A 27,708-nucleotide genomic window follows, 5' to 3' on the forward strand; every position below is an offset into this window, starting at 1 on the left:
TAGCTGAGTCCAATGAGCAGACTTGCTGTAGACTTAGGTATAGCAAGGCTTAGAAAGGTATAAAGTTGTTAGCATATACTAGAACTTACTGTATACCAATAAGGGTGCTTTTAGATTCCCCCAGTATATTGAACAAGTATCCAATAGAAAGTGGGCTAAGCGGTTATTTAGTTCATGTAATTTGAAGTTATTCTTTATTTACTCTAACAATGACCTCCGGGCAAATCAAATAGAAAATTTCCAAGATAGTTACAAGGCAAACATTTGATCGCATGAAAACATTAAAATATTTATAAAGCTCTTAGGCTACAACTTAACAATGTATCACCATTCATGCCATATTGCCTGTCAGTGAACCTTAATCTACTTGGTTATCACGCACCCTCATGTACAGCAATCAAACTGATTGATTGCTGTACATGAGGGTGCATTCTCTTAAAATTGTAAGGGTACACGAGTGGAATACAAACACTTTGCATGTAACCCCTGCATGTAGGCTACCTTAAAATGGGAGGGCTCATCATGGCAGTCCTACTCAATGCTTCCTCTCACATCCAAAAACATGCAAAAAGTCTTACTAGTAAAGTCGTTTTAGCTGAGATGATTTCCTTATTTGGCTCTGTGACTTGCCATACAGACACATGACACATATTTGGTCACATACTTATCCGGTCGACTCAAGAAGCTAAAACTATAGCATCCTTTAGGATAATATTGTATTTACCTTTCCAGGTGTTGCAGCCGTATCAGGAATACTGACATTAGTTACTGTTTGTTATATCCACGTTAAATCTTTTGATCGCAAGAAGTTGCCCACCGTTGTACTCGATTACACCAGGTAAGTTCGTAATGTCTGTTTCTGTACTGTCTCTGTGTGGGATTAGACGAATATCAAGAAACTAATTATGTTATTCAGATAATAGGAATTGTTATACAAGTTATATCAAGTACATGTATATTGTTGGTATATTCTTAACGTTAGTAATATCTTGGAGTGACCTACATTTAGCCTGATGATCAATTATTCATAAACTAGCTAGTAACTGAATGACTAACCTAGTATAGATTGTAAACTAGTATGTATGAATAATATAATGGCCTGATTTTATTGAACTCTTGAAGTGTCATTTTTTTACTGCTCAGCACAAAATTATTTGAACTAAACCTAGCATCTATATACTGTACTTTTCGGACTATTAATCGCACCTCTATATAAGCCACAGCTGCTTTATTTAAAAAAAAGACAATAAACAATACATAGGCAGCAGAACTCATGACGGTGCTTTTTAACACGGCAACAACTTTGCTTGTCAAAACGTATTAACCGATGCTTTTTAATCGAGTGCCTAACGGAACTGTTACAGTACCGTTAGGCATTGTTTCATTTTTTCTTTCACCGCTAGAGGCGCACTAACCGGAGATTCCAGATAATGCGCCCTAGCGTTGAACGAAAAAACCACAGAATAGCCGCAGCCTTTAAATAAGCCGCATGGCTCAAAACATCGGAAAAAAGTAGCGGCTAATAGTCCGAAAAGTACTGTATATATTTCTCAGTTTGTGGGTGTGTGTCCCTCCGGCTATAACTAATAAAGTTTGTGGGTGTGTGTCCCTCCGGCTATAACTAATAAAGTTTTGGAATAAAGAATCTGTACCGAAGAAGATTTGATTTCGGACCCTCCCATCGGCCAGTCCGACGCCGTACCAATAGAGCAACAGAGATTGATTTGTTTGTTAGCCGATATATGTCACTATATGGGAGCAAACATCCAATGGCTTTGTGCACTACGTAGGGTGATCTACACGGACGAATAGCTCTCATTAGTGAGCTTACCCAAGTTTTCCATTGGCAATGTGCCAGGCTGATAGCAAGTGGCAGGCAACTCTCATCACTTCTCATTGTTTAAAAGCTGATTTGTAATACCCGAGCAATGACGAGATGCGCAGCTAGTATACCTAGATATTCAGCTCAATGCATCTCCGCAATAGACTAGTTTGTCTTATTTCTGCGGTATAACTGTCTACGATCTTGACTCATTGTAAAACCAATACTAACTGGTGTAAAGAGTTATCTGAAGGCTTGGAAAAATTCTATACAGTTGGGTGATGATCCATTTTTTAGATTTGAGACTTTAAATGTATGACTAGCCTAGAAGATTAGTCATGAATTTAAATTCTTATTAAAGTACTCAGCTGATTTTTTAACCAATCACATATTACTTTGAATATATACAGGTAGTTAACATAATAATATTAACATAATATTATTATGTTAATATTTAGTCAGAATATTCACAGATGTGTGTGTGTAGATATAACATTATAACAGGAAATCACAGGCTATTATGTAGCAAAAGTTGTATGTAACAAGTCTGCGCCATGGTTTGGAATTACAAATTGTGTGTCCAAATCAACATCTGGTTATTTGTTTCCTTTAACCCTGTATCTAACTATCTGTTTACTTTCACTTAATTCCTTATAAGTGAGCAATCAATTGTTCAATCAACCTTCAACTGATAAGAAGCAAATGATAAGAAGTGTAAGTGTTCATATCGATTTCTAGCGAGAAGATGAATCCAAAAATTGGTTCCGCTTATATGCTGGTAGCAGCTTGCGTCATTGTCACAACAATAAAACAGTGTTACTCAGAGGATACATACTTACAACCAAGAATTTCTTTGAGTTTCACTAACCTGCTGATTTCTTTGAGTCTCACCAGCCTGCTGATTTCTTTGTCTCCCACCACACTTGTTTGTTTTTGTGTATCAAAAAACCTGCCGAGTACCTGACTCACCATACCTGCTGTCGTCGAGGCTCACCACACCTGCTGATGTCTTTGTTGAGTCACGCTATGCCTGCTAATTTCTTGTTTTGTGAGTTGCACCTACCTGCTGATTTTTTTAAGTTTCTGCACATCCTCTGAATCCTTTTAGTATTACCAACTCTGCTGATTTTTCGAGTTTTTCCACACTTGCTGATGTCTTTGTCTCTCACCACACTTGTTTGTCTTTGTGTATCAAAAAACCTGCTGAGTACCCTGTGACTCACCACACCTGCTGTCGTCGAGGCTCACCACACCTGCTGATGTCTTTGTTGAGTCACGCTATGCCTGCTAATTTCTTGTTTTGTGAGTTGCACCTACCTGCTGATTTTTTTAAGTTTCTGCACATCCTCTGAATCCTTTTAGTATTACCAACTCTGCTGATTTTCGAGTTTTTCCACACTTGCTGATGTCTTTGTCTCTCACCACACTTGTTTGTCTTTGTGTATCAAAAAACCTGCTGAGTACCTTGTGACTCACCACACCTAATGTAGTCAAGGCTCACCATACCTGCTGTCTTCAACTCGCACCATGCCCACTTATGTCTTTGCATTTCAAAGAATCTGCTGATGTCTGCGGGTTTCACAAAAATGGTTGATGACTTTAGCCTCACTATTTTGATCTTTTATAATAGGTGTCAAACTAGAAAAAATAAGATATCCCACCTATGAACTGAGAATAATGAAGGTAGTATGACAATCATGAGTCATACCACCCTAGTATATCTCAACTATGAACTTCGAAAAGGCAACTCTAGTTGTTGCAAGCTGTATAGATTGCAGATATTGACATTTTCATTGCAGCGAGCATAACAATAGTGCATCATGTATTGCTAATGAGTTTTTTTTTATTAAAAACTCAAACTCTGCTTTCATTTCAATTTTTATTGTGTTCTACTTGTTTCTCTACAGGGTTGTCTGTATTAACAGTAATCATGCCATGCTTCCATCTGATAGCGGTTAGAAAAAACACATTCTACATGACAACAGTTTTTTATGATCTCCCTATTTCTTACATGACCTCCCTATTTTTTGCTTTTACCACAAGTGCTCTTGTAGATCAATTTAATAAAAGATATATCATAATCATTTAGTTATCGAGTACACGATTGTTCCAAGAGAGCAGACACTCTGTGTGGTTGTCGTCTTCTATGGATGACAACCCAAGTAATAAATTACTATGTCTTTACCTTCTGAGTGACTTTATTACTCTTGTCGTGTCATAAACTGGTCTCAAATAAACATTGAGATGTTATATCTACTACCTGCCAATAGCAAAGCCTCATGATATACCGTATGCACATGCATTTCAAGCTCTTTGGAATGGAGGGTACAAGCACTGACTGCTAGTTGTCATCTACTGTTTGGTTAAGGGCATGTGTCGAGGTCACTGTTAGCAAGTCTCATTGTTACACATGAGTTTTTGGCTCATAAGTATGTCTTTAGAGATGATGTGAATATCGCAATGAAGGAAATTGGCGAATCGCTGTGACGATTTGCCAAAATGTTGAATAGGCTGATGATTGTGCTGTGTGACCTAATTTCAGACACGATGAACAAGTATCATAATAATAGATCAATCAATCAAACACTATGATATTTACTGTTACAGATCAGACAGAGGTGGCACCATCATGGACCAAGATATGCTAGAGAAAGATAAAAATTTGAAAAGAAACTCTACTAACCCCCAAAAAGGATCAGCAGCTAAACAATCTGCAAGTTACAGTGAAGCATCCAACTCAAGAAATTTAACTGGGATTGCCAATGCTGCAAATTTTGAAAGTAGAGACAACTGCTCCGTTACTTTTCAAATAGGCGAGGTATCGTTGACTGATGAAACTCACCCTACAGTATGTGTCGAAGCTGAAGTACAAGAGACATATATGTAGCATAATCAGCCAAAATTATCTGCCCATGCATGATTACGCAATTTCATCACAAAACACCCACCTATGCATGGTCAAGCAACTACTGTATATCCTTACCCAATGTTTTCATAAAGGAAGAGAAACGCAATCACCAGATACACACCACATTGAGACACAATTTAACACTCTCAAACATTGTCCATATCTGCTTGTCCTCAGCAGATCCAATACGGAGGCGAGAATTTACATTTAGAGAGCAACATTGATGTTAAAATACAGAACCATACGCTGTCGCTTGAGCCAGGCATCGTGATGAAACAATGTTAAAAGCTTTATACATGTGATATTTGGGGACAATACCAAAGAAATGTGATAACCTACTTGCTCAAATGTGTTGAACTTAACGTATATATGTGCACAGAGTAGCAATCATTTATTTATGACGAATTTGACTTAGCTTAATTCAGCTCATCTACTATACGCATCGTAGAAACATTATTTTGCAGCAGTTTTAGGTTGAGGTAAGGAAGAGAGTCTCTTTGTGCTTTTATATGTCAGAAACATATCCCATGTAAGAGTGGTAGACGCCAGCTGCAGCTCTCCGTTCTCTAACCTGCAATCAATCGATTACCGCTATGAGATTTCACAGAACTACCTCCGCAACTAGTACCGATACACCTTTTTAAAAGCCAAAAATCACTTTACCACCCTCCTTAAAATTATGTACTTTTTAGGAATACAATACTACGGCGTCTTTATGAATATATTAAGCGTGCATACAATCCTTGTGAAACATACAAACCAACAACAGTACTTTTTATGTCAAATTGATTAATATTCATGCTGTATGAATATTTAGACTTTTAAACGGAGCATAATGAAAAGATGAGAGTATCGTGTGAAGTAGCTGTGTCATAATAACTTACCAAATTAGTTTTCTCATATTTACTTAGTTCAACAGCTGCTCACATGTGTTTGTTTTCATATGGACAATTGTCTAGTAATTAATTTTTATTCAAATCAATGAGAGACAATTAAGCTTTTTTAATTATAATATAAATAAATTATATTGTGACTATAAATTATACTCTAATTTCTTTCAGTGTTCTATTATGGTTGCCATTACAGTGCAGCTGCTCCACTTGTTAGCTCGAGTACCTGAATTTACAGACATACACCCTGACAACTAGCTCCACGACTCACTGCATGACTTGACTCTAAGGTTGATTTTATGAGGACTCGACATACAGCACTACGCGAGTTGACATGTTTTCAGGTGCAAAGGGGAATATCTAGAGTAGCATATATTGCTGTCGACATATGCTACGGATAAAAACTTGTTCAAACCTCAGAAAGATTGCTTGACTTACTCTGACACAAATTATGGAATCACACATGGTAATTAATGGCCTAAGAAAGATAAAAGGCTTTGATAAACTAGTGTAATGCTCAACTTCGAACAAGTCCTCAGCAATTACTTGCGAGGTAGGTGCGAGGGCTACAGTGACTGGGCAGAGCCTTGAAAGGTAGGTGTGAGGGCTACAGTGACTGAGTAAAGCCTTGAAAGGTAGGTGCGAGGGCTACAGTGACTGAGTATAGCCTTGAAAGGTAGGTGTGAGGGCTACAGTGACTGAGTAGAGCCTTGAAAGGTAGGTGTGAGGGCTACAGTGACTGAGTATAGCCCTGAAAGGTAGGTGTGAGGGCTACAGTGACTGAGTAGAGCCTTGAAAGGTAGGTGTGAGGGCTACAGTGACTGAGTAGAGCCTTGAAAGGTAGGTGTGAGGGCTACAGTGACTGAGTAAAGCCTTGAAAGGTAGGTGCGAGGGCTACAGTGACTGAGTATAGCCTTGAAAGGTAGGTGTGAGGGCTACAGTGACTGAGTAGAGCCTTGAAAGGTAGGTGTGAGGGCTACAGTGACTGAGTAGAGCCTTGAAAGGTAGGTGTGAGGGCTACAGTGACTGAGTAGAGCCTTGAAAGGTAGGTGTGAGGGCTACAGTGACTGAGTAGAGCCTTGAAAGGTAGGTGTGAAGGCTACAGTAACTGAGTAGAGCCTTGAAAGGTAGGTGTGAGGGCTACAGTGACTGAGTAGAGCCTTGAAAGGTAGGTGTGAGTGCTACAGTGACTGAGTAAAGCCTTGAAAAGTAGGTGTGAGGGCTACAGTGACTGAGTAGAACCTTGAAAGGTAGGTGCGAGGGCTACAGTGACTGAGTATAGCCTTGAAAGGTAGGTGTGAGTGCTACAGTGACTGAGTAGAGCCTTGAAAGGTAGGTGTGAGGGCTACAGTGACTGAGTAAAGCCTTGAAAGGTAGGTGTGAGGGCTACAGTGACTGAGTATAGCCTTGAAAGGTAGGTGTGAGTGCTACAGTGACTGAGTAGAGCCTTGAAAGGTAGGTGTGAGGGCTACAGTGACTGAGTAGAGCCTTGAAAGGTAGGTGTGAGTGCTACAGTGACTGAGTAGAGCCTTGAAAGGTAGGTGTGAGGGCTACAGTGACTGAGTAAAGCCTTGAAAGGTAGGTGCGAGGGCTACAGTGACTGAGTATAGCCTTGAAAGGTAGGTGTGAGGGCTACAGTGACTGAGTAGAGCCTTGAAAGGTAGGTGTGAGGGCTACAGTGACTGAGTAGAGCCTTGAAAGGTAGGTGTGAGGGCTACAGTGACTGAGTAAAGCCTTGAAAGGTAGGTGTGAGGGCTACAGTAACTGAGTAGAGCCTTGAAAGGTAGGTGTGAGTGCTACAGTGACTGAGTAGAGCCTTGAAAGGTAGGTGTGAGGGCTACAGTGACTGAGTAGAGCCTTGAAAGGTAGGTGTGAGGGCTAGTGACGGAGTAGAGCCTTGAAAGGTAGGTGTGAGGGCTACAGTGACTGAGTAGAGCCTTGAAAGGTAGGTGTGAGGGCTACAGTGACTGAGTAGGGCCTTGAAAGGTAGGTGCGAGGGCTACAGTGACTGAGTAGAGCCTCAAGAAATTGTGGTACCTGTTAGTCTGATTTTTAACAGCTTGTAGTTGCTGTTGCTCTGAAGGTGTTGTCATCGCCTCGATCTCTGCCTTCTGATCAGCCTCGTCCTCTCCAAGGGTTGCTATGATGGCTTCCATTTTTTGCTGTTTATCCAACAGCCGCCTAAAATACAGAGAAACTAGGCTAAGGTTTTTTAGCGTGTCTACTAGATTTATATAGCAGATTTGCCTTGTATTGTTTACTAGTCCACTAGCAGTCCCATGAGCTGTGACAGTTCATCAGGTGTAATAACTATGGCTACATGTATTCTTCATTATGGAAGGTGGTGGAGTGAAACAGTTGGTAGTGTGCTTGATTGCAATACGGAATATCTGTGTTCAATTCCTGAGCGAGGCAATGTTTTCCTAACACTCCTAATTCGTTTTGAGTGGTTTCGGATTGACCTTGACTCTTATTATAGTAAGGATGACACGACAGCCGATACTTTACGTGACAGCAAGCCCCATTTCTCATTTTTTCCTAAGTATCTGTGACATAGCATAACCCGAGTCTCCTCAGCAGCATAGACAAAGTTTGAGAAGTTGCTTTCATTCCTGTATGTAGACTTAAGGATCGGCGACTACCACATAATCCTAGTGAACTCCCTCCCTGTTTACAAACACGCCCACTAATAGACTTAGGTCTGAGATTGTTCACACTTTCCAACAAATTATTATACAATAATAACAAATAACGGAGATCTAGCGCCATACTTGGTGCTGATAGCTATCACTTTGAATTTCAACTAACCCATTAATTCTTTCAGCACTTTCTTACGACTAAATGCTGTTGAACGCATATCAATCGAGTAAAACAATTTGTAATACGTTTGTTAGGCTATCATTCTATCGTTTCTAGCCAGTTTACAGAAAGCCTCATCGAGAAAAAAGTGACTTCTACCTGTTGTCAGAAAGTATCTGAATGCGTTTGCTCATCAAATTGAGTATTGACTTGTAGTTAGCCTCGCGGAGTTGTCCACCCAAGTGCTCCATTGGCACCTTGAAGCAGTAGAATGTTCTGGAAGCAGCGTGGTCAGCTGTTTTGGATATATCAGTTGTAGAAATAAATCTGTGAGTGTACATGTTGTACAAAAGCTGCTTGGCATCCTTTGTTGGGATCATGGCCATCTCTTCAAGCTAAAGGGAATTGAGTGAAAGAATAGGTCTACGCCACTTCATATAATAATTTTATTCCGATAAATCGGACTTAGATTAAGATATGAGACTATACATGTTAGTGAAGCACCAATGCTCCACCGTTGGTTATCTATTTTTGGTCAATGTCCGCCTGATACCATTGATAAAATTTATCTTTAAACTTTAATGAACTCAATAAAAAATAAGTCAACAGTATGGATATGATGATAGGATTATGTCAGAGCTAGAATAGGGAAGGAAGCCTTTGTACACTGAACAGCATTCCCGAATTGGGCAAAACTTTAGAAGTCGGAGCTCCATAAACGACAGACTTCATATGATTGGATAAAACAGCGGGACAATACAGTGAGTGCATAATATAGAACAAGTGTTGTGTACGAGAGTAATACCAGTGTACATATCCTACCAGTGTATGTATTCTACCAGTGTACATATCCTACCAGTGTACGTATCCTACCAGTGTACATATCCTACCGGTGTACATATCCTACCGGTGTACGTATCCTACCGGTGTACGTATCCTACCGGTGTACATATCCTACCAGTGTATATATCCTGCCAGTGTACATATCCTACCAGTGTACGTATCCTACCGGTGTACGTATCCTACCGGTGTACGTATCCTACCGGTGTACATATCCTACCAGTGTACATATCCTACCAGTGTATGTATCCTACCAGTGTACGTATCCTACCAGTGTACGTATCCTACCAGTGTACATATCCTACCAGTGTACATATCTTACCAGTGTACGTATCCTACCAGTGTACGTATCCTACCAGTGTATGTATCCTACCTGTTTCTGCTCCAAGTGTTGCTTGAGGATGAGAAGTCGAAACAGTCTTAAACTTTTAGAGCCAAACCTTTCGAGTACGAGAGCCTCTGCGTTAGCAATAGCGAGGGCTGTCATGGCCTGGCTGTAGTCTGTATATGCGAGTTAAGGTGTGGTGGGAGCAAATAAAGTGCTTAACAACTTGAGTATATATAGGATATTAGAACATATTGATAGAAAGAGTAAAACATACTGTAAACATAGCCATATACTAGCCATAACATATGTACTGTAAACATAGACATATACTAACCATAGAATATGTACTGTAAACATAGCCATATACCAAGCATAAAAATATGTACTGTAAACATAGACATATACCAAGCATAGAATATGTACTGTAAACATAGCCATATACCAAGCATAAAATATGTACTGTAAACATAGACATATACTAACCATAGAATATGTACTGCGAACATAGACATATACCAACCATAGAATATGTACTGCGAACATAGACATATACTAACCATAGAATATGTACTGCGAACATATGAAGAGTTCATTTCCAAAACTAGTTATTTCCAAATTTTTGAATGTTGGAAAATTCAAGAAATATTGTGGCAAGTTACTGACTATTCAAAAATCCTGTTATGTTATGAACTATGTTATGCATGCGCGCTATCAAATCCTGTTATGTAATGAACTATGTTCTGCATACGCGCTATCAAATCCTGTTATGTTATGAACTATGTTATGCATGCGCGCTATCAAATTTGAATTCTTCTAAAGTTTACAGAAAACACACCCCTGGATGTCTTAAATTGATTTCTATTTTAAAAACAGTAAATTCTGGAAATAGCTGATTTTGCAACAAAAGTGTCTGTTGTGTGACAAACTGGAGAGCTGACATATTCACTGAAGTTATTTCAAATCAAACTGCAAAGCATCACAGCAAATAAAAACTTCAGGACTTTTATTGAACATGAGAAAAGACTGCAATAGCAAACATCAGTATAAGTGAGACGAGTTATGGCTAGCGGTCAATTTCATGCTCCTCAGCAGATGCACGATCTAGAATATTATCATACAAGTAAATAGTGCCAGCAGAAGCACCGAGAACAGAATGGGTGAAAATGGGTGAGAATGGGTGTCTTCGTTTTGGTCAAACTGCAAAAATGCTAACGTTTGTCTTTTGCAGTCAGATTCACGAATCTTAAAAATTATTAAACAGTTTTTTGTCAAAAACATTGATTCTTGTGTAGAATTTTCTGCTGATTCTGAACTAGTCTAAATTAAAGCTCTATGACAGAAATGTTCAGCATTAACTAATGCTGTCAGAACGAGTAAAACTCCGCAGCAGAAGAGTTAACCCCAAGGAATCCCTTCATTTGTCTTCAATAGGATGATTTGCTGGATATAACTGGCTTTGCCTTAAAAGTCACCGTGGAAATAACAGGATTTAAAACCCAATCTATTTATACGTGGCATTTTATATAAAAAATAACTTGTTTTAAGCTAAAAGACTAGCATTATGTTAACTAGAAATTCCACTGTCATACAGCCCACGACCAAAGAGATATTGGAAAAAAGAAAGGGTACTGATGGTTGAGAAATGCAATATTAGCAGTCAAATGGCACTGCAGTGCAATAGGATAACTGCAATGGTAGCTGTAATAAACTGGGTGTTATTATATACAACAAATAGCAATAATGAAAGGAAAAGATTATATGTTAATATCTTCCCCCCCCCGCTATAGGAGAAAAGCAATATTGGCCAATATTAGAAGTAAAATGCACTGATATTATTAGAATAACCAATATTATTAATATAGTAATAATATAAAACCAATGCACAATTTTGTTTACATTTCAAAACGTCATAGCTAGCAATATCGAGAAGTTGTGATATTTATATAGATTTTTAGAAAATCTGTACTATGCAGTCATTGTTCTGTAGTCATCTAAACTTATAATTAAATATTGTAATAACCTCATAAGGATCATTAGAAAAAAAAATCATCGTCATTTCCTTTACTTACACTGCGTTGGACATCAGTTAGAATACCAAAGTACTCAAGAGTGTCTAAAATGTCAGTTACTTTGAAATCGGCAAAAATGAAAATTTCATGAAATGATTTCAGTACTCCTACGTTAATTACAGAAACCTTCGGTAGTTCGACAATGCTATAGAATGGTGAAATGCGCGCGTTATTTTTCCGTGAAATGCGCACGACTTAATCGTTCTATTCTCTGTCGCTCGGCGTTTCAACTTCCAGTTTTAACTTTTATTAAACCAAGCTTGTCAAGCGTTTTGTGAAGAACTTCAGCCAAATTAATTTGGCTATTTGGGTATAATCCGATCAGATGGGTTAGTTATAAGATAATACCGGCGGTATACAAAGACTTGGTAATATATTTAAATAGGCCTATATGTGTTTTGTATCGTTATTATACTTTAACGACTCTACAAAACGATGGTTAAATTTGTTGATGAAATTTCAAGACAAGGGTTCGTCTCATTGTTGATGAATAATTTTCATAAGTTGTGTGCACATGCATTTATCATAAAAACTCTCAAACTTCGCATTCGCTCGTTTGGTCGTGGAAAAATTGAGGCTAAACCATTCTATCAGACCGAAAATATTGATTTTAACAAAATATGGAAATAACAGTTTTTAGAAATGAACTCTTCATGTACCAGTCATAGAATATGTGCTGTGAGCATAGACATACATTAACTTTAGAAATGAACTCTTCATGTACCAGTTATAGAATATGTGCTGTGAGCATAGACATACATTAACTTTAGAAATGAACTCTTCATGTACCAGTTATAAAATATGTGCTGTGAGCATAGACATACATTAACTTTAGAAATGAACTCTTCATGTACCAGTTATAGAATATGTGCTGTGAGCATAGACATACATTAACTTTAGAACTGAACTTTTCATGTACCAGTCATAGAATATGTGCTGTGAGCATAGACATACATTAACTTTAGAACTGAACTCTTCATGTACCAGTCATAGAATATGTGCTGTGAGCATAGACATACATTAACTTTAGAACTGAACTCTTCATGTACCAGTCATAGAATATGTGCTGTGAGCATAGACATACATTAACTTTAGAACTGAACTCTTCATGTACCAGTCATAGAATATGTGCTGTGAGCATAGACATACATTAACTTTAGAAATGAACTCTTTATGTACCAGTCATAGAATATGTGCTGTGAGCATAGACATACATTAACTTTAGAACTTGCTATTTAAACATACATATATCCTAATGATATAATATGTACTACTTAGTCACATATACCGCATATTAAACCATAACTGCCACGAACAACTTTTATCATATTTACTAGGTAAATCAGACATGCTGATTCCGATTTTGTAATCAAAATAAAGATTAGGCCACTAACTTTCAGAGTAATGAAGAACTTTTTATAGCGTTTTAATATCGGTCTCGAAAACAACACGATCGGCATAACAAGCTCCGCCCATAAATACTTGACGTAACCTAGCTTTTTAGGAACAGAAGTTATGTAGGGATGTTTAGACCGATTTAGAATAATAGAGATGGGTGTTTTAAAATCCATTAATATCTAAATTCAGCTTTAAAAATAATATCAGTCTTTTCTGAAAGGTAGATAAGCTATTTAGCATTGCATATTTAAAAAGCGCAATAACAACGCTAGCTCGTGATAAAACCGCGCTTTTTGAGCTCATTTTTCTCGGCGTCCAGCCCATTTAAACGTCATGTAACAAGCTGCGAGCAATTTTAAATAGTTTATATCCGTTTCTTAAAAAACTGAAACTATTTTACAGGCTGGATTTAGATAATAATGGGTTTTAAGACACCCATCTCTATTATTCTAAATCGGACTAAACATTCCCAACTTCCGTTTCTGAAAAAGCTAGGTTTCGTCACATATTTATGGGCGGAGCTTGTAATGCCAATTGTGTTGTTTTTGAAACGGATATTGAAACGCTTTAAAAAAGCTTAAATGAGTTTGAAGGTTAGTGGACTAATCATTATTTTGAGTACAAAATCGGAATCAGCGTGTCTGATTTACCTAGAAAATACGATAGAAGTTGTTCGTGACAGTTATGGTTTAAATTATTATTAGAAGCATAGATGTACAAAATGTAGAGGGCTCTTATAATACCATAGACACATCACACTTATTAAGCATGAATATTAAGTGCTAATATATATAATCTATAGAGTATGCTCGCGAAGCAAGCGCCGAGTTTCAACAATTAGAGACTGTCTATCGAGGCCATAGATATATAACAGGCAATAGATATATAACAGGCAATAGATATATAACAAGCCATAGATATATAACAGGCAATAGATATATAACAGACCATAGATATATAACAGGCCATAGATATATAACAGGCCATAGATATATAACAGGCTATAGATATATAACAGGCTATAGATATATAACAGGCCATAGATATATAACAGGCTATAGATATATAACAGGCTATAGATATATAACAAGCCATAAATATATAACAGGCAATAGATATATAACAGGCCATAGACATATAACCAGGCCATAGATATATAACAGGCCATAGACATATAACAGGGCATAGATATATAACAAGTAGATAATGATCCTTACCAATGATGTAACTTCCTCCACCATCATCTCCAACTTTAACAAGCATTTTCATCTGGAACAGGAAATACATTTGTGAAGCGCCAAAAAACAATTTCTATTGACTATGAACAAAATGGGAAGCCTCTGTTCCTCAGAGTCTCACAACGAGTGAGCCATTTACCTTTTCACATCGTTTAAAAACATCACACAGGATAAAAGCAAAGCACAGATTTCCTGCGAGGTACACATACCACTACACCACGTAGCTCAAAGAGCAGAGTTAACAAGAGCAATATGGTAAGTAGAAAGGAAGGGTAGTAATACCTCATCATTAACCATGGTCATCATGTAGACATCTAGAACAGCCCTTGAGGTGATACAGAGGTGCTGGGGCAAGGTGTTGAAAACCTGTGAAGAAGAGAGAGCTGAGTTTGCCCTGCACCCTCGAGTCATTTTATATCCAAACTTACTACTACCATCAGTGCTGGAAACTACAGAATACACTCCTTTAACTTATGCCTCCTATAACATAAATTCCACAAAACGTGAATGAATTTATGTGAAAGTTTTTGCTTCGTATTACATAAAAAATTCCATATAACATAAAGTGTGAAGTCGGCGCAAGTTCTCAAAATCTATTTGAATAAAGAGTCCCATAGTTAGCATTAAAAAGCTCGCTGCTCTCTTTCTTGACGGGAGAAAAGAACCTTCGGAGGTATCTCTATTATTATATACAATAGCACCCTGGTAGTCGAGTGTGAGGGATCTCCAGATGTGCTGATAAGGCGCAGACAATCAGAAGCTGCGCAATTATTCAGAAGTGCCCAAAGGCAGTTGATTGGTACAGGTGTTATTATTTCGGTCTACCAATGTAAATGTCTCGAGTTGGAGTCTCATGGAAAGCGCTGTTTTATCCTGATCTTTAACCCTGCTTTCAGACAGACCAACGGACAGACATCCTCTTATTATAGTAAAGATATATTTCTATTTTAGTAGTATTTTTTCAGCAGCAGCTTAGACCTTGCTGTCTAAAAAAAGTGAAAAAAAACTGATTTAAATTGACATTGAAGATTTGAAGGTATGCATTTCCCTAACTTAATGTAAAATTACCATATTCATGAGCCATAAACCATGTGAAAGTGATAAGAAAAAAGCTGTCGACGCAGACCAATAATAACACAGTTCTTGTAGTCATTGAATCAAAAGTTTGAGTTTAGTTGTTTTTTTGAAAAATGAAAGGGGTGAGTCTGGGAAGATCTTGGAATGGATTGTGATATTTACATGCAATTTACTGCTCATATAATGTAAACGTTCTCGGAACGGATTATTAATGGTTGTACTGCTGTATACACACAAATTTGACAACATTTACTGCCATTCAATGAATAACTAGAGATAGGGTGCGAAAATTTTGACACAAAATCATCTAAATATGGGAACCAAAACTCTTTTGAATGAACATTCCACAAGAATTGGTCAAACAACAATGTACAGTGGACCCTCGCCATACGACATTAATTTGTTCTGGTGTTGGCATCGAGGGGTATAGAAACCCATAGCAATTATCTAATGCAAACAACCCCTGGTAAAAAACATCAAAATTTTACATACATACTGTACATATTAAGAATTGGTAACAAGATAGTATATTAACCTTAGTAACTATAGTTACCCACAGTAACTTTAGTGCATTTAGTGGTTACGATCTGCAATAAAATTTAACACTACAATGTACTATGTGCAGTACATACCATAGGTAGTTCTTACCTTTGAGACAGACGTGTAACATAGACTTTAATTTAACTTGAATGAATTTAGCTTACTAAACACACAAAGCTCAGCTTTAGTATGTAGTTACCTAAACCTTAATTTTGTCATCGTCTTAATCTTTAGAGCCAGTTTCCGGTTTCTTTTTCATTAAAACCTTTAATGAAAAAGGCTGAACTGAGAGAGAGCATCGTATCTCTTTCAGGGACTGTGGGAGGGATTTCGGCAATATATATACATATACATATATATATACAGAATATCGGCATCTTCATTATTCAGCATATTCAGCACATCGCCGGCCGAATTGGAATTTCGAGAGATATTTTTGTTGTATGGCAAAAAAATGTCGCGTGGAAGAGATGAAAAAAACATCGTGTTCCACATCGTTAAATCACAGACCCATAAAACAGGGACGCCGTAACCCGGGGGTGCGCTGTATGTCTATTTATCACCATAATTTAATGATTAGCAGAAAGCCAACTCACAGAACAAACTGACAAGCTTCCTTTAAAATTCTGCTAACACTTTTGAGAAATAAAAAATGTTCATTTTTTCATTAGGCTGTAAACTTAGGTAAAACATATCCAATTGAGGCTACATCTTTGATAAACAGTCTACATAGTAAGATGCATTTTAGAGACGCATTTTCGGTTGCACTTTTGCAGATGCACTTTTGCATTCGAAAATCATTTTATGACGACCAAAGACGATTTCAAGCAGATGACTAAAACATTATTTGATTTTTACCATAGTTACTGTGACAATAACCTTGGTAGAGATTTTCCTTCGGTAAATCATAGCATTTCAGTTTCACAAAAGTCTAATTGTAGTAACGATCAGCAATGAGAGCTGAACAGCAAACTATTATACTAGGGCACCCGGCTCTTTAGCCTCAGAGCTATCAGGAAATAAGACAGCTAAGAAGGTTGACTATCAATATACATAAATGAGCATGCTAGAGCATAGCTCTAACATCACCTATAGCTTTAGTGTGTCTGTGTAAGTTAGAAGGACCTTGCTAGACACCAAAGCCGAGGTAGGCTGAGAACCAAGGCCTTGATAAGAGACTTCAAACAAATTTTGGTAGAAAAAAACGTGATTTATCCTCTGGCAGCAAACGGGTTGAATTATATTATATATCAAAATATATTATTATAATCCCACGAGCAAACGAGCGGAGCGAAGTGTGGGAGTTTTTATGATAAATGCATGTAAATACACAACTTACGAAAATTATTCATCAACAATGAGACAAACCCTTGGCTAGAAATTTCATCAACAAATTTAAGCATCGTTTTGTAAAGTCGTTAAAGTATAATAACGATACAAAACACATTTAAACCTATTTGAATATGTTACCAAGTCTTTGTAAACCGTCGGTATTATCTTTAAACTTACCCATCTGATCGGATTATACCCAAATAGACAGATTAATTTGGACGAAAATTACTACAAAACGCTTGAAAAGCTCGGTTTAATACAAGTTAAAACCGAAAATTGAAACGCCAATAAAGCCGTGCGACAGATAGTAGAACTATTTAGCAGTGCGCATTTCACGAGAAAACCGCGCTCATTTCATCAGTCTATGGCATTTTTTACTTGTAATCGAATTTATTCGAAGGTTTCTGTAATAAACGTAGACCGTTTGAGGCGTAGACCGATTTACAGGTATGAAATTGTGGTACACAGTTTATCAGCCTGTGTTTTTTGTCCAATCACCGAAGGTTTCATTATTTAAAACGTTAGCCGAAATTCTTTACAACTTATGTACAAGCTAGGGCCGAACTACAACGGCCCTTCATGACGAGAACATTTTTTATTTTGCTACAGTTTTAGACGCGTGAATGCTCCAACTCGCTTTCTGTTAAAGATCGCTTATCAAAACCATTCTACATTCAACGCAACCAACTTTCAAACTGTGTATAGTACACTGTAGCTTGCCATTTTACTTCTAATTTTGCATTTCAGAGTTATAATAAACATATTTCTTTATTGTTGTTGAATTACATACATTACAGTAAATTAGGCCTACAGCTTTATAACACTTTTATAACAGCTTTTATTTTGCTGCAGTTTGCAGAAATCTTCCAGACGCGTGAACACTCATAGGTTTTCTATTATTGCTGTATTACTATATTAACAATATTGGTTATTTTAATAATATCAGTGCATTTTACTTATAATATTGGCCAACATTGCATTTCTCCTATTGCAAGGGAGAGATATAAACGTGTAATATTTTCCTTTCATTGTTGTTGTTTGTCATGACCAAACACTTTTTAAATAAATTTTCTAAAAATCTATATAAATACTACAACTTCTCGATATTGCTACCTATGACGTTTTGAAATGTAAACAAAATTGTGTATTGGTTTTCTATTATTACTATATTAATAACGTTGATTATTCTAAGAATATCAGTGCATTTTATTTCTAATATTGGCCAATATTGCATTTCTCCTATTGCAGGGGGAAAATATAAACATCTTTTCCATTCATTATTGCTGTTTGTTGTATATAATAACACCCACTACATTACAGCTACCATTGCAGTTATCCTATTGCACTGCAGGGCCATTTGACTGCTAATATTGCATTTCTCAACCATCAGTACCCTTTCTTTTTTGCAATATCACTTTCGTCGTGGGCTGTATGACAGGGGAATTTCTAGTATATAATATTATTATGTATCATAATTTTATAATATAGTTAGTAATATAATATCTATCAGGTTATATCCTAAGGATATATACATGTTACAATTAGATCAGGTATATATCCTTAGGTCTTCCTATCGCAGAAAACCACACTGACCTCATTGCTGGTTATAACAGCACTCTCCGTGGCTGCTGGGGCAGATTTCACCTCTGACAACCTCAACATGGTGCTCAGAATCTCTCCATGTTTCTATAAGCATTGTATCATACATGTATAATTACCCCGATGACATGGGTGCAGCTGACAAGCTGGATAACAAATATAACACTGATAAACACTAAGACATTTGTGTCTAGCTCCAAACGGCGCTGCAAAGTAAGGCTGTGACCATACAACTAAAGAGAAGCTTCAAATAGGAGGAGCGATCCCAGTCAATATACAAGTCATCCACCTCTTTGTGGATGACATAGACCTACTAACTATAGTGAATAGGTCTATGCCTGATTAGCTGAAAGTGAACAAAGCAATGACGCTGCGTCACAAAGAATGTAGCTATTGTAGGATACCATGGTTTTGCATTGCAAGCTAGTGGTGATCATAATGATAGGACAACTAATAAACATGCTATTTGTTGCTAATTCCTGGTAATATCCACAACAATGGAAAACTAAGAATATTCTACAGATGAATATTATTAAATATCAAATAATATTTGCTTTTTAGGCTGATTTTGGTGCGCTATAGTGGTGTCTACGCATTATGACAAAAATACAATCAAACTTAGTTTATATTCAAAGAAGAAATTTACAAATTTAATACAGTTGGAGCATATGTATACTAGTAGCTATATGAGAGTAAATTGATGGTGTTAAGAGAATTAGTAGTATCTTAATATTTAGCTGAACAGCCCTGATTATCAATCACAGGATAAGATAAAATCGGTGTTTACTAAGTAAATTATATTCTTTGAGAATAATTTTGATGGCAAACAGAGTGACTATAAAGGTTGCTTCCCAAATACATATAGTATGTATGGTCTGAGATAGTGATAAAAGTGAGTTCATGCCATAAATAGTATAGTAACACTGAAAATTACTGGGTGGCTCCAAAAATATTATCACTGTACTCAATTGAATTCAGTCAAGCGCAGCTGATGCCCGTGTTTGATTGGACAACATCAAGTTACAAAATAAAACATCCACTTTACTTTTTACAACTGATTGATTTGAAATGCAACAAAAAAACTTGTGACCATAAGATAGAAAATATCTTGACTACATTACACCAACATCATAAATTTTTGAGTTCAGTTCTGACTCTTGCGATCCCTGAAACGTTTAGGTTGTTGGGCCATGTTGTGGTTCTGCCAATCGCATTGCTGTGTGGCTTTAAAGAAAAACTTACACAATTACAACTTACAAATTAATGATTCCTTAAAGATAAATACCACTAAAATAAACTTACACAAAATTCTAGTAGATTTTATCAGAAAGTATCGGCATTTTTTATCGATTTGCGATTGTTTTTCATGTTTGGAGTGATCTGACTTCAAGAATGTTTCAAGATTAAAATCAACAAACTCAGAAATCAACAAACAATTAAAATGCTCAGAAGCAAAATATGTGCGAAATGATGTGACTAACTGTTGTGATAGTTGATATATGCTATTGTGTTCAAGTTGCAGCATTACACGCCTCTATTCTATCGGCCTCTTTGAACTATCCATCGTTTTTTTTTTACATCATCAAGCCATTTGCACACGCGCTCGTGCACAAAAAAGCCGCCATATTTGTAAAAAACGATCGTCATTTTCTTATTTAATAGCATTTTTTGGTGTTGTTTTGATGCTATAATAAAAAAATTGCAAACAAAAGCATCGTTTTCAAAAATTCATTGGAGAAGCTTCGTGTTTTTAACGATAAAAGTTGTCTACAAAGATGGCCGACAATGATAGCATGACGTCACAAAAAAAGCAAAGATAGATATGATAATCGCACTTTCGCTCAAGCTGAGGATTCAACCTCGACCAAGTCGATTTTGTCGATTTTAATCTTGAAACATCCTGACAGTCAAATCACCTCAAACATCAAAAACAATCACATATGATAGAAAAATATTGATAATTGCACATCAAATCTACTAAAACTTTGTGTACATTCATCTTTAAAAGGAACCACAGAAGTTATTACTGCTGGCCAGGTACACAGACTTACGTACATGTCCTAGTTTACGTGTGAAGGCCTCTACCATCTGCAAGTCTCTATGATAGTAACTGAACCTGAGTGAAGACACCCTATAACACCTGTCATTCTAAAAAAGCAAGCACAATGCAACAGTACAAGTAGCTAACTGTATCTCTACCTCATCCCTAGTCTGGCTACACCTAGTATAACCAGACAACTTACAGCATGCATTAAAAACTTACTATATACAGTAGACGCTCCTACAACGTAAATAATCCTTTCCACGAACGTTTACATTATAGGGACTTTATGTTATAAGAACAGTAGAATGCATGTAAAATGCCTAATCCATTCCAAGATATTTCCAAACTCCCCGCTTCAGCTTATCCATGCAAAAGGAAAAACTTGACGTAACTCTTTTACCTTGTTGGCTGTACCATAACTGCAGCATTATTGGTTTGCATCAACAACTTTTCTTCTTTTTCTCATCAATCTCACTGGTTTTACACACCAGTCTTACAGATTGCAGTAAATTCACAGCAAGTTGAATTTGGTAGCAAGTTGATGGGTAGCGCACAACTTGGGCAACAATTTATTTACAACAATTTGCTTATTTTTTCTAAACAGAAAAGTCTATTCTGCAAAGTAAAATTAATAACAAATATTTTGTACGTCTACAATAAAGCAAAGCAACAAAATATTTTCACTATAAAAAGCGGTTCTTCGCGTTCGTCGTCTATCTATACAGAGGCGAAGGTTAGGATGAAAGTGAACTTTTGATGATACTCCAACTCGTGACATTCAGGTTGGTAGACCAATGCTTTAAAACCCGCACCAATCGATCACCTTTGTATCTATGAACAATTGCGCAGCTATCTTATTCTCCATTTTGTCGACACATTAAACAATCTATTATGACGAACTAGAATCTCGTGAAAGCTAGATATAACGATAAACGCACAGTGGTACTTCTTCCGCAAGTGCGGCAAGATAAACTAACATATCAAATCAAATTTGAAAACTTGTCCGACTTGACACTTTACGTTATATGGAATTTTTTACGTAGTAGGATGCAAAAACTTCAAATAAATTTTTCACGTTGTCTGGGATTTACGCTATAGGAAGTATACATTATATGAGTGTCTACTGAACAGGCTAAAACGCTACTGAACGCCACTCAAGTTAGATGAGTATGAACAAAAAAACTTAAAATTTGATATAATTATAGCGAACTTTATTATCTAGCCTTTATTATTTTCATTTTTGTTGGTGCTTTTATCAAATTTACTTACATATAAAACACCAACCACTTATTTTTTTGCAGCTAGTTAGCCGTCTAATGTTAGTACAACTTTCTAAAGCTAGTACCGCCTTCTAAAGCTAATATCGCCTTTTAATGTTAATACAACTTTCTAATGCTAGTACCGTCTACATAATTCAAGCATGCTCAACCTGTGAATAAAACTGCCCATCTAAACAAAGCACAACCAACTTACATAGTTAATCTCAGTTCGGGCTCGTTTGGAGGGCGGTGAGTGTGAACCCGAGTCACCTTCCTCTACAGTTTCCATATCGGGACAAATCTCGACAAACCTTGCCTTTATAAGAACTTCCAGTTTCTCCGTTGCCTCTACATTACTAACTTGCTCTGCATAACGTCAGATACAACATGGTGGTGATATATAATGAGATAACTCGGCACTACGTAAGCGGGTTATGGATTGATGGCAAAGTGAAAAAGAAGAGACCAAATGAAGGTGCCACCAAAGAATTGAAATATGAGAATGACAGAATGCACAAAAACGAAGAGCTCTAGCGAGAATACAAGAGTAACGCCCCGACTCACCTTTAACATTCTTTTTCAATTTGTTTATTGTTCTTGGTATAAGCTGACTGTGTAAGATCTGGCCATGATGTAATATCTCCTCTATTAATACTTCTGAGACATTTCCGTAAAGAAGCTTTATGCAGTATACATACGAAGGGTACCTGTATTATGGGAGACATCGCAATGAACCAAACTGGACAGCAACAATACATTTACCTGATACAAGTACAGTAGGAATAAGACATCTCAACTGAAGGTTAACTGATACAAGTATAGTAGGAATATGATATCTCAACTGAAGTTAACTGATACAAGTTCAGTAGGAATATGATACCTCAACTGAAGTGAACTGATACAAGTACAGTAGGAATATGATATCTCAACTGAAGGTTAACTGATACAAGTACAAAAAGGAACATGATATCTCAACTGAAGGTTAACTGATACAAGTACAGTAGGAATATGATATCTCAACTGAAGGTTAACTGATACAAGTATAGTAGGAACAAGATATCTCAACTGAAGGTTAACTGATACAAGTACAGTAGGAATATGATATCTCAACTGAAGGTTAACTGATACAAGTTCAGTAGGAACAAGATATCTCAACTGAAGGTTAACTGATACAATTACAGTAGGAATAAGATATCTCAACTGAAGGTTGACTGATACAAGTACAGTAGAAACATGATATCTCAACTGAAGGTTAACTGATACAAGTACAGTAGGAATATGATATCTCAACTGAAGGTTAACTGATACAAGTACAGTAGGAATAAGATATCTCAACTGAAGGTTAACTGATACAAGTACAGTAGGAATAAGACATCTCAACTGAAGGTTAACTGATACAAGTACAGTAGGAATATGATATCTCAACTGAAGGTTAACTGATACAAGTACAGTAGGAATAAGACATCTCAACTGAAGGTTAACTGATACAAGTACAGTAGGAATATGATATCTCAACTGAAGGTTAACCGATACAAGTGCAGTAGGAATAAGACATCTCAACTGAAGGTTAACTGATACAAGTACAGTAGGAATATGATATCTCAACTGAAGGTTGACTAATACAACAGAGCCGCCGTAGGGTAGTGGTCTAGAACATCTGACCTGCAAACCACAGGTTGGAGTTCAATTCCCAAGAAATGCCACTGGTGGTGACAGGAGGCCATTCAAGCTTAAAGTGCTCAATGAAACTGGACTTGTCTCCAGTGTCAAGTTTCCCTTACCACTAGATCCAGACATTTCCAGCCATTATCATAGAGCTATTGTTTGTACAACAATCGTAAAAACACGCACAGCCTCTGATTGCAGTAAGCTAAACGGGTGTCACACTCACTCTTTGAGGGGTTGCCCACACACAGGTTGAATAGGAATAAGATATATCAGCTTAGGGTCTGATATATACAATAAAACTTTATTACAAAGGATATTCAGTGTATTCCTTTTACCAAATGCTCCTTAGTTTTAGAAGGCTGCATCTTAAGTGACAAGCAAACCAGAAAATAAACATAGTGGTAAACATCTGAATAGCTTACTGTAATCTATAGATAAAAGAAACACTTTCCATGGTTTAGAAAAGACCAACCTGAGTCTGTGAAGAATTGCGTTTATATCTACCGAGTACTCATTGAAACCTCTCGGGTGCTTAGATACAAAAATATAATTGTGTTGAATACCAATAGTGAGGCATAACCGAACCTAAAACAGAACGGAATTTGAAAGGGTACCTCTTATTTATTTGCACAACAGATAATGCATCACATTCTCACATTCATGGTACCAGGTTGTTCTGGAATGCTTTATTGAGCCAGTCTGTTAAATCCAACACTTTCATTAGCCAAATGGAAGACTTCACATTTGTCATTTATGTCCGTACATGTCTTTTCTAAGGTAATTAATACAAACGCATTAAAAGCTTTAACTTACCATTTAACTGCTTAACCTATGACATAAAATTCATCTTTTATTATTGATTATTACTTTATTAATGCATCTTTGATATTTAGCCTTTGCAGTTGTATATGTATTTTGTATAATATGTGCATGTTATTATGTAGAATATTTATTAGGTTATAGTAGGTGTCTAAGCTGTAGAATGGATTAAACGACTTACTGTATATTCCTATACGAATATTTGCTCCAACATCCCAAATTTGTAACGTAAAAAGAACACCTCGAAATGTATTAACTCTGTATACATGTAAAAGTTTGATTGTATAAAGATTAACTTGTGGTTAATAAAACAGGATGACATACAACACGTCCACTCTAAATATGACTAGAGGTCATGACCTATAGCCATATTTAGAGTTGATGAATCACCTTTGCGAAGAATAAACAAGAAAATAGCACTGACTGCCGACCAACTGAAAAACTACAATATTTATTAGAAATTAGCCAACTTGCTAAATACCCAATGTAGTACAAGTTGATTTGAATGCATACAGTTTTAATATAAACTGACTTCAATATATAGCATAAATGTCCAAATCGCCATGTTGTGCAGTCAAAAAATTAATGCATGCTCTTGCCTAACCCGGCAAATAGGCCTATTAATATTTACCCACCAATACCAGTAGCATTTGATTATCGCTTTGTTAATAGCCTGGAAAAAGTTTGAACAAAATGTATGAATTTGGATTTAAAGAATTTGATTACATTGTTCTGATATGGATGCCTACAATTATAGTTTTGGCTATCCTAAGTTTTTACACAGTTTTTTACCTGCATAGTTCTCAGAGTTTTCTACTTTTAATCTTGTAATATAATGTGAAAACATACAATAGTTTTTGCTTAACCTTAATATTGATTTTGCAATATATATATGCTAATTACCATCCACATGCTGGAGGTATCGAAGCTGCGCAAGAAGTAGTAATATCTTTCTTTCTATGAACCACACGGAGATGATAGACGGAAAAGGGCTCTAAGAATTTTGGGAGAAAAACCTCATCTTAAATTGTAGACAGGTTAACAACTTGTTAGGCACCATCTCAGCTTCACTAGTGTTTATTGAGATCGTTAGCTTGATCCAGACAAACTCTTGAATTTCCATGCTTCTGATTAGCATAGCTTAGCATGTAGCCATAAGCACATGTGTTTATCTGCCAAAAACATAGTTCATTAAAAAGTAAGAATCAATTGTTTAAACAAGCAATTACAAAATTATACATAGGTTATTTTTTCCTCTGTCTATATTTGCTTTTGTATTTGTTTACAGGCTTTTTTCAGGGCTTTGTAACCAACACAATCATAAACATTCCACATAAAATACTGGTCAATGCCATTAATTGACAAAACAGTAGGCCTATAGGTACATCACCATTTTATTTCAGTATTGTAAGTTCAGTATTACTAATAATGAAAAATACCATGACAAACTATACGATGTTTTTAGTTCTATTTGGAAGCAAATTTTAAAACTTGAACCAGCCTTTATCCTCGACAAAGCCATCTATTTTGGCTTTTGATGAACCTGCTCCAACTAATGGATAGCCAATGAACTACTAAGCAAAATTGTCATGCTAATTTAAAACTAGCATAACAACTAGAATGATAATAATTTATCTTCAGTGGGTAACTTATGCCATTTTTTGATTTATTACGGTAATTATTACTAACTTTACACCAAATACATTTTTGTTCACTTACTAGCCATCATTATATCGGTATTCAGTGTGGCGTCATAAAATAAACAAATTTTGAAAATGATAGTAGTGTCGAGCAAAGCTTCTCAGTGAAAGAAGGCTTACTTGTTTTTGAGATAGCTTAGTTCCGGAACAAACGCCTCTGAATGGACTTTTGACTTTTCTAATAAGATACAATACAACATCGGCCACACAATCACCAAACGTTTCTTTGACTATAAGTGATGCGAGTTGTGCACAAACACTCGTTTTCATCGTGCATGTGGAAGACAAAGCATGAGGCCCAAAGAGCTGTAATACTGCTGCCAAGCACTGGTAAGATTCTTAGTACTCGAGCGCGTTTGGCTCCTTGGAGCTGCTCTATACACACTACCGAAAAGCGAGTACAATTTCTCTTTAAATAGACTGCGAGTTCGCTTTGGTCAGGTATAATTGCAGTGGCTCAAAACCTGGTCAGTTTCTGGGTCGTTTTGTAGAGGTGGAGCTTAATCCGGAAATGCAAATGTTTTGTCGGCACTAAGCGACGAGGTTTTAAGCAAGTGTTAATGTTTAGTCGGTTAGAAATTGAGTCTGTAATCTTTTTATTTTTTTGTAACAAAATAAAGCATAAACATCGTTTTAGACAAATCTTTAATCAAAAATATGAGATCTTTCATCAAACTAGCATAACGTATTCACATAGTTGCTTATCGTAGTTTTGTCGTGTTAAGACGAAATAGTAACATGCTCACGAAACGGAAAAAAATCTTCTCAAAAATACATCATTAATTATTCTGTATTCGTCTATACAGTGTGTATGAAAAATATCTTACATACGTTGTAATATGATTGCAGTTACATGTATGTAACGTGGTATTATATAAGTTATTGAATATTTGTGATTATGTTCTAACCAAATAAAATGGACATTGAAACAATTGTCTACTTTGCTACCATTCTGAGAGCTAAAGAAGATTCTATTTCATTTTAGTGTAACTATTTATGTTAGCGTATCGTAAGACAAAGATCGTGAAAAGGCAACAGAAGACATTAGTCTATCTTATCTTTACTACAAACACCGACTTCTCCAACAACTAACTTTGTTTAGATTTTGAACATGACCGCACTCTGTAGGTATTCATTTGTCAATTTGCTTATATATTTATTATTTATGTACAGCATTGTGTGACCAAAAATTTTTTCTTGATTTGCTGGGCAAAAAATATTTCCTTTTTGTTGGCATGATGATGTATTTTCTTGCTCCAATATAAATAATGCATGTGGCAATTGCTGTGCATCATTGTTAGCAGCTTTCCCGTTACCTCCACAAGCACAATGTAGCCAATTCTGGAAAATCAGAGGGCAGCACACACAAAACCTTTAG

General features: G+C 36.5%; 2 protein-coding genes across 5 annotated transcripts in view; one reads left to right on the top strand and one right to left on the bottom strand.

Moving 5' to 3' along the window:
* LOC137386953 (uncharacterized) overlaps positions 1-4,709 on the top strand; it is a 13,983-nt gene extending 9,274 nt beyond the window's left edge. Inside the window, exons 4-5 of the mRNA XM_068073198.1 lie at positions 733-838; positions 4,430-4,709. Coding sequence (XP_067929299.1) covers positions 733-838; positions 4,430-4,709 — 386 coding nt within the window. The remainder of the gene's footprint in view (positions 1-732; positions 839-4,429) is intronic.
* Positions 4,402-26,689, bottom strand: LOC137386950 (DNA-directed RNA polymerase III subunit RPC3-like). 4 transcript variants are annotated; one of them, XM_068073195.1, is made up of 13 exons: positions 26,451-26,689; positions 24,284-24,396; positions 22,708-22,850; positions 22,354-22,509; positions 21,330-21,339; positions 20,896-20,980; positions 18,835-18,927; positions 14,575-14,658; positions 14,272-14,323; positions 9,633-9,760; positions 8,579-8,814; positions 7,658-7,801; positions 4,402-5,301 (listed from the first exon to the last, which is right to left on the bottom strand). In XM_068073195.1, exons 1-13 carry the CDS (start codon positions 26,598-26,600, stop codon positions 5,184-5,186), a joined length of 1,512 nt encoding a protein of 503 aa, XP_067929296.1. In that variant the 5' UTR covers positions 26,601-26,689; the 3' UTR covers positions 4,402-5,183. The 4 variants fall into 4 exon arrangements, with proteins under 4 accessions (XP_067929296.1, XP_067929295.1, XP_067929297.1 ...); XM_068073194.1 differs by lacking the exon at positions 21,330-21,339 and having other exon boundaries at positions 20,896-20,988; positions 22,358-22,509; XM_068073196.1 differs by lacking the exons at positions 21,330-21,339; positions 26,451-26,689 and adding an exon at positions 25,534-25,653 and having other exon boundaries at positions 20,896-20,988; positions 22,358-22,509.
* Between the last annotated feature and the right edge of the window lie 1,019 nt (positions 26,690-27,708).

Source organism: Watersipora subatra, chromosome 2 (assembly GCF_963576615.1).
Source record: "Watersipora subatra chromosome 2, tzWatSuba1.1, whole genome shotgun sequence".
Classification (NCBI taxonomy): Eukaryota; Metazoa; Bryozoa; class Gymnolaemata; order Cheilostomatida; family Watersiporidae; genus Watersipora; species Watersipora subatra.

What these genes read in the sequence shown, in the direction of transcription:
- LOC137386950 (XM_068073195.1), bottom strand. Translation starts at nt 26,600, where the DNA reads ATGAAAACGAGTGTTTGTGCACAACTCGCATCACTTATAGTCAAAGAA. An exon ending in ATTGAAAAAGAATGTTAAAG is followed by an intron (nt 22,510 to 22,707) that starts GTGAGTCGGGGC and finishes GACGTTATGCAG; the next exon opens with AGCAAGTTAGTAATGTAGAG. An exon ending in CTGTTATAACCAGCAATGAG is followed by an intron (nt 14,659 to 18,834) that starts GTCAGTGTGGTT and finishes TCTTCTTCACAG; the next exon opens with GTTTTCAACACCTTGCCCCA.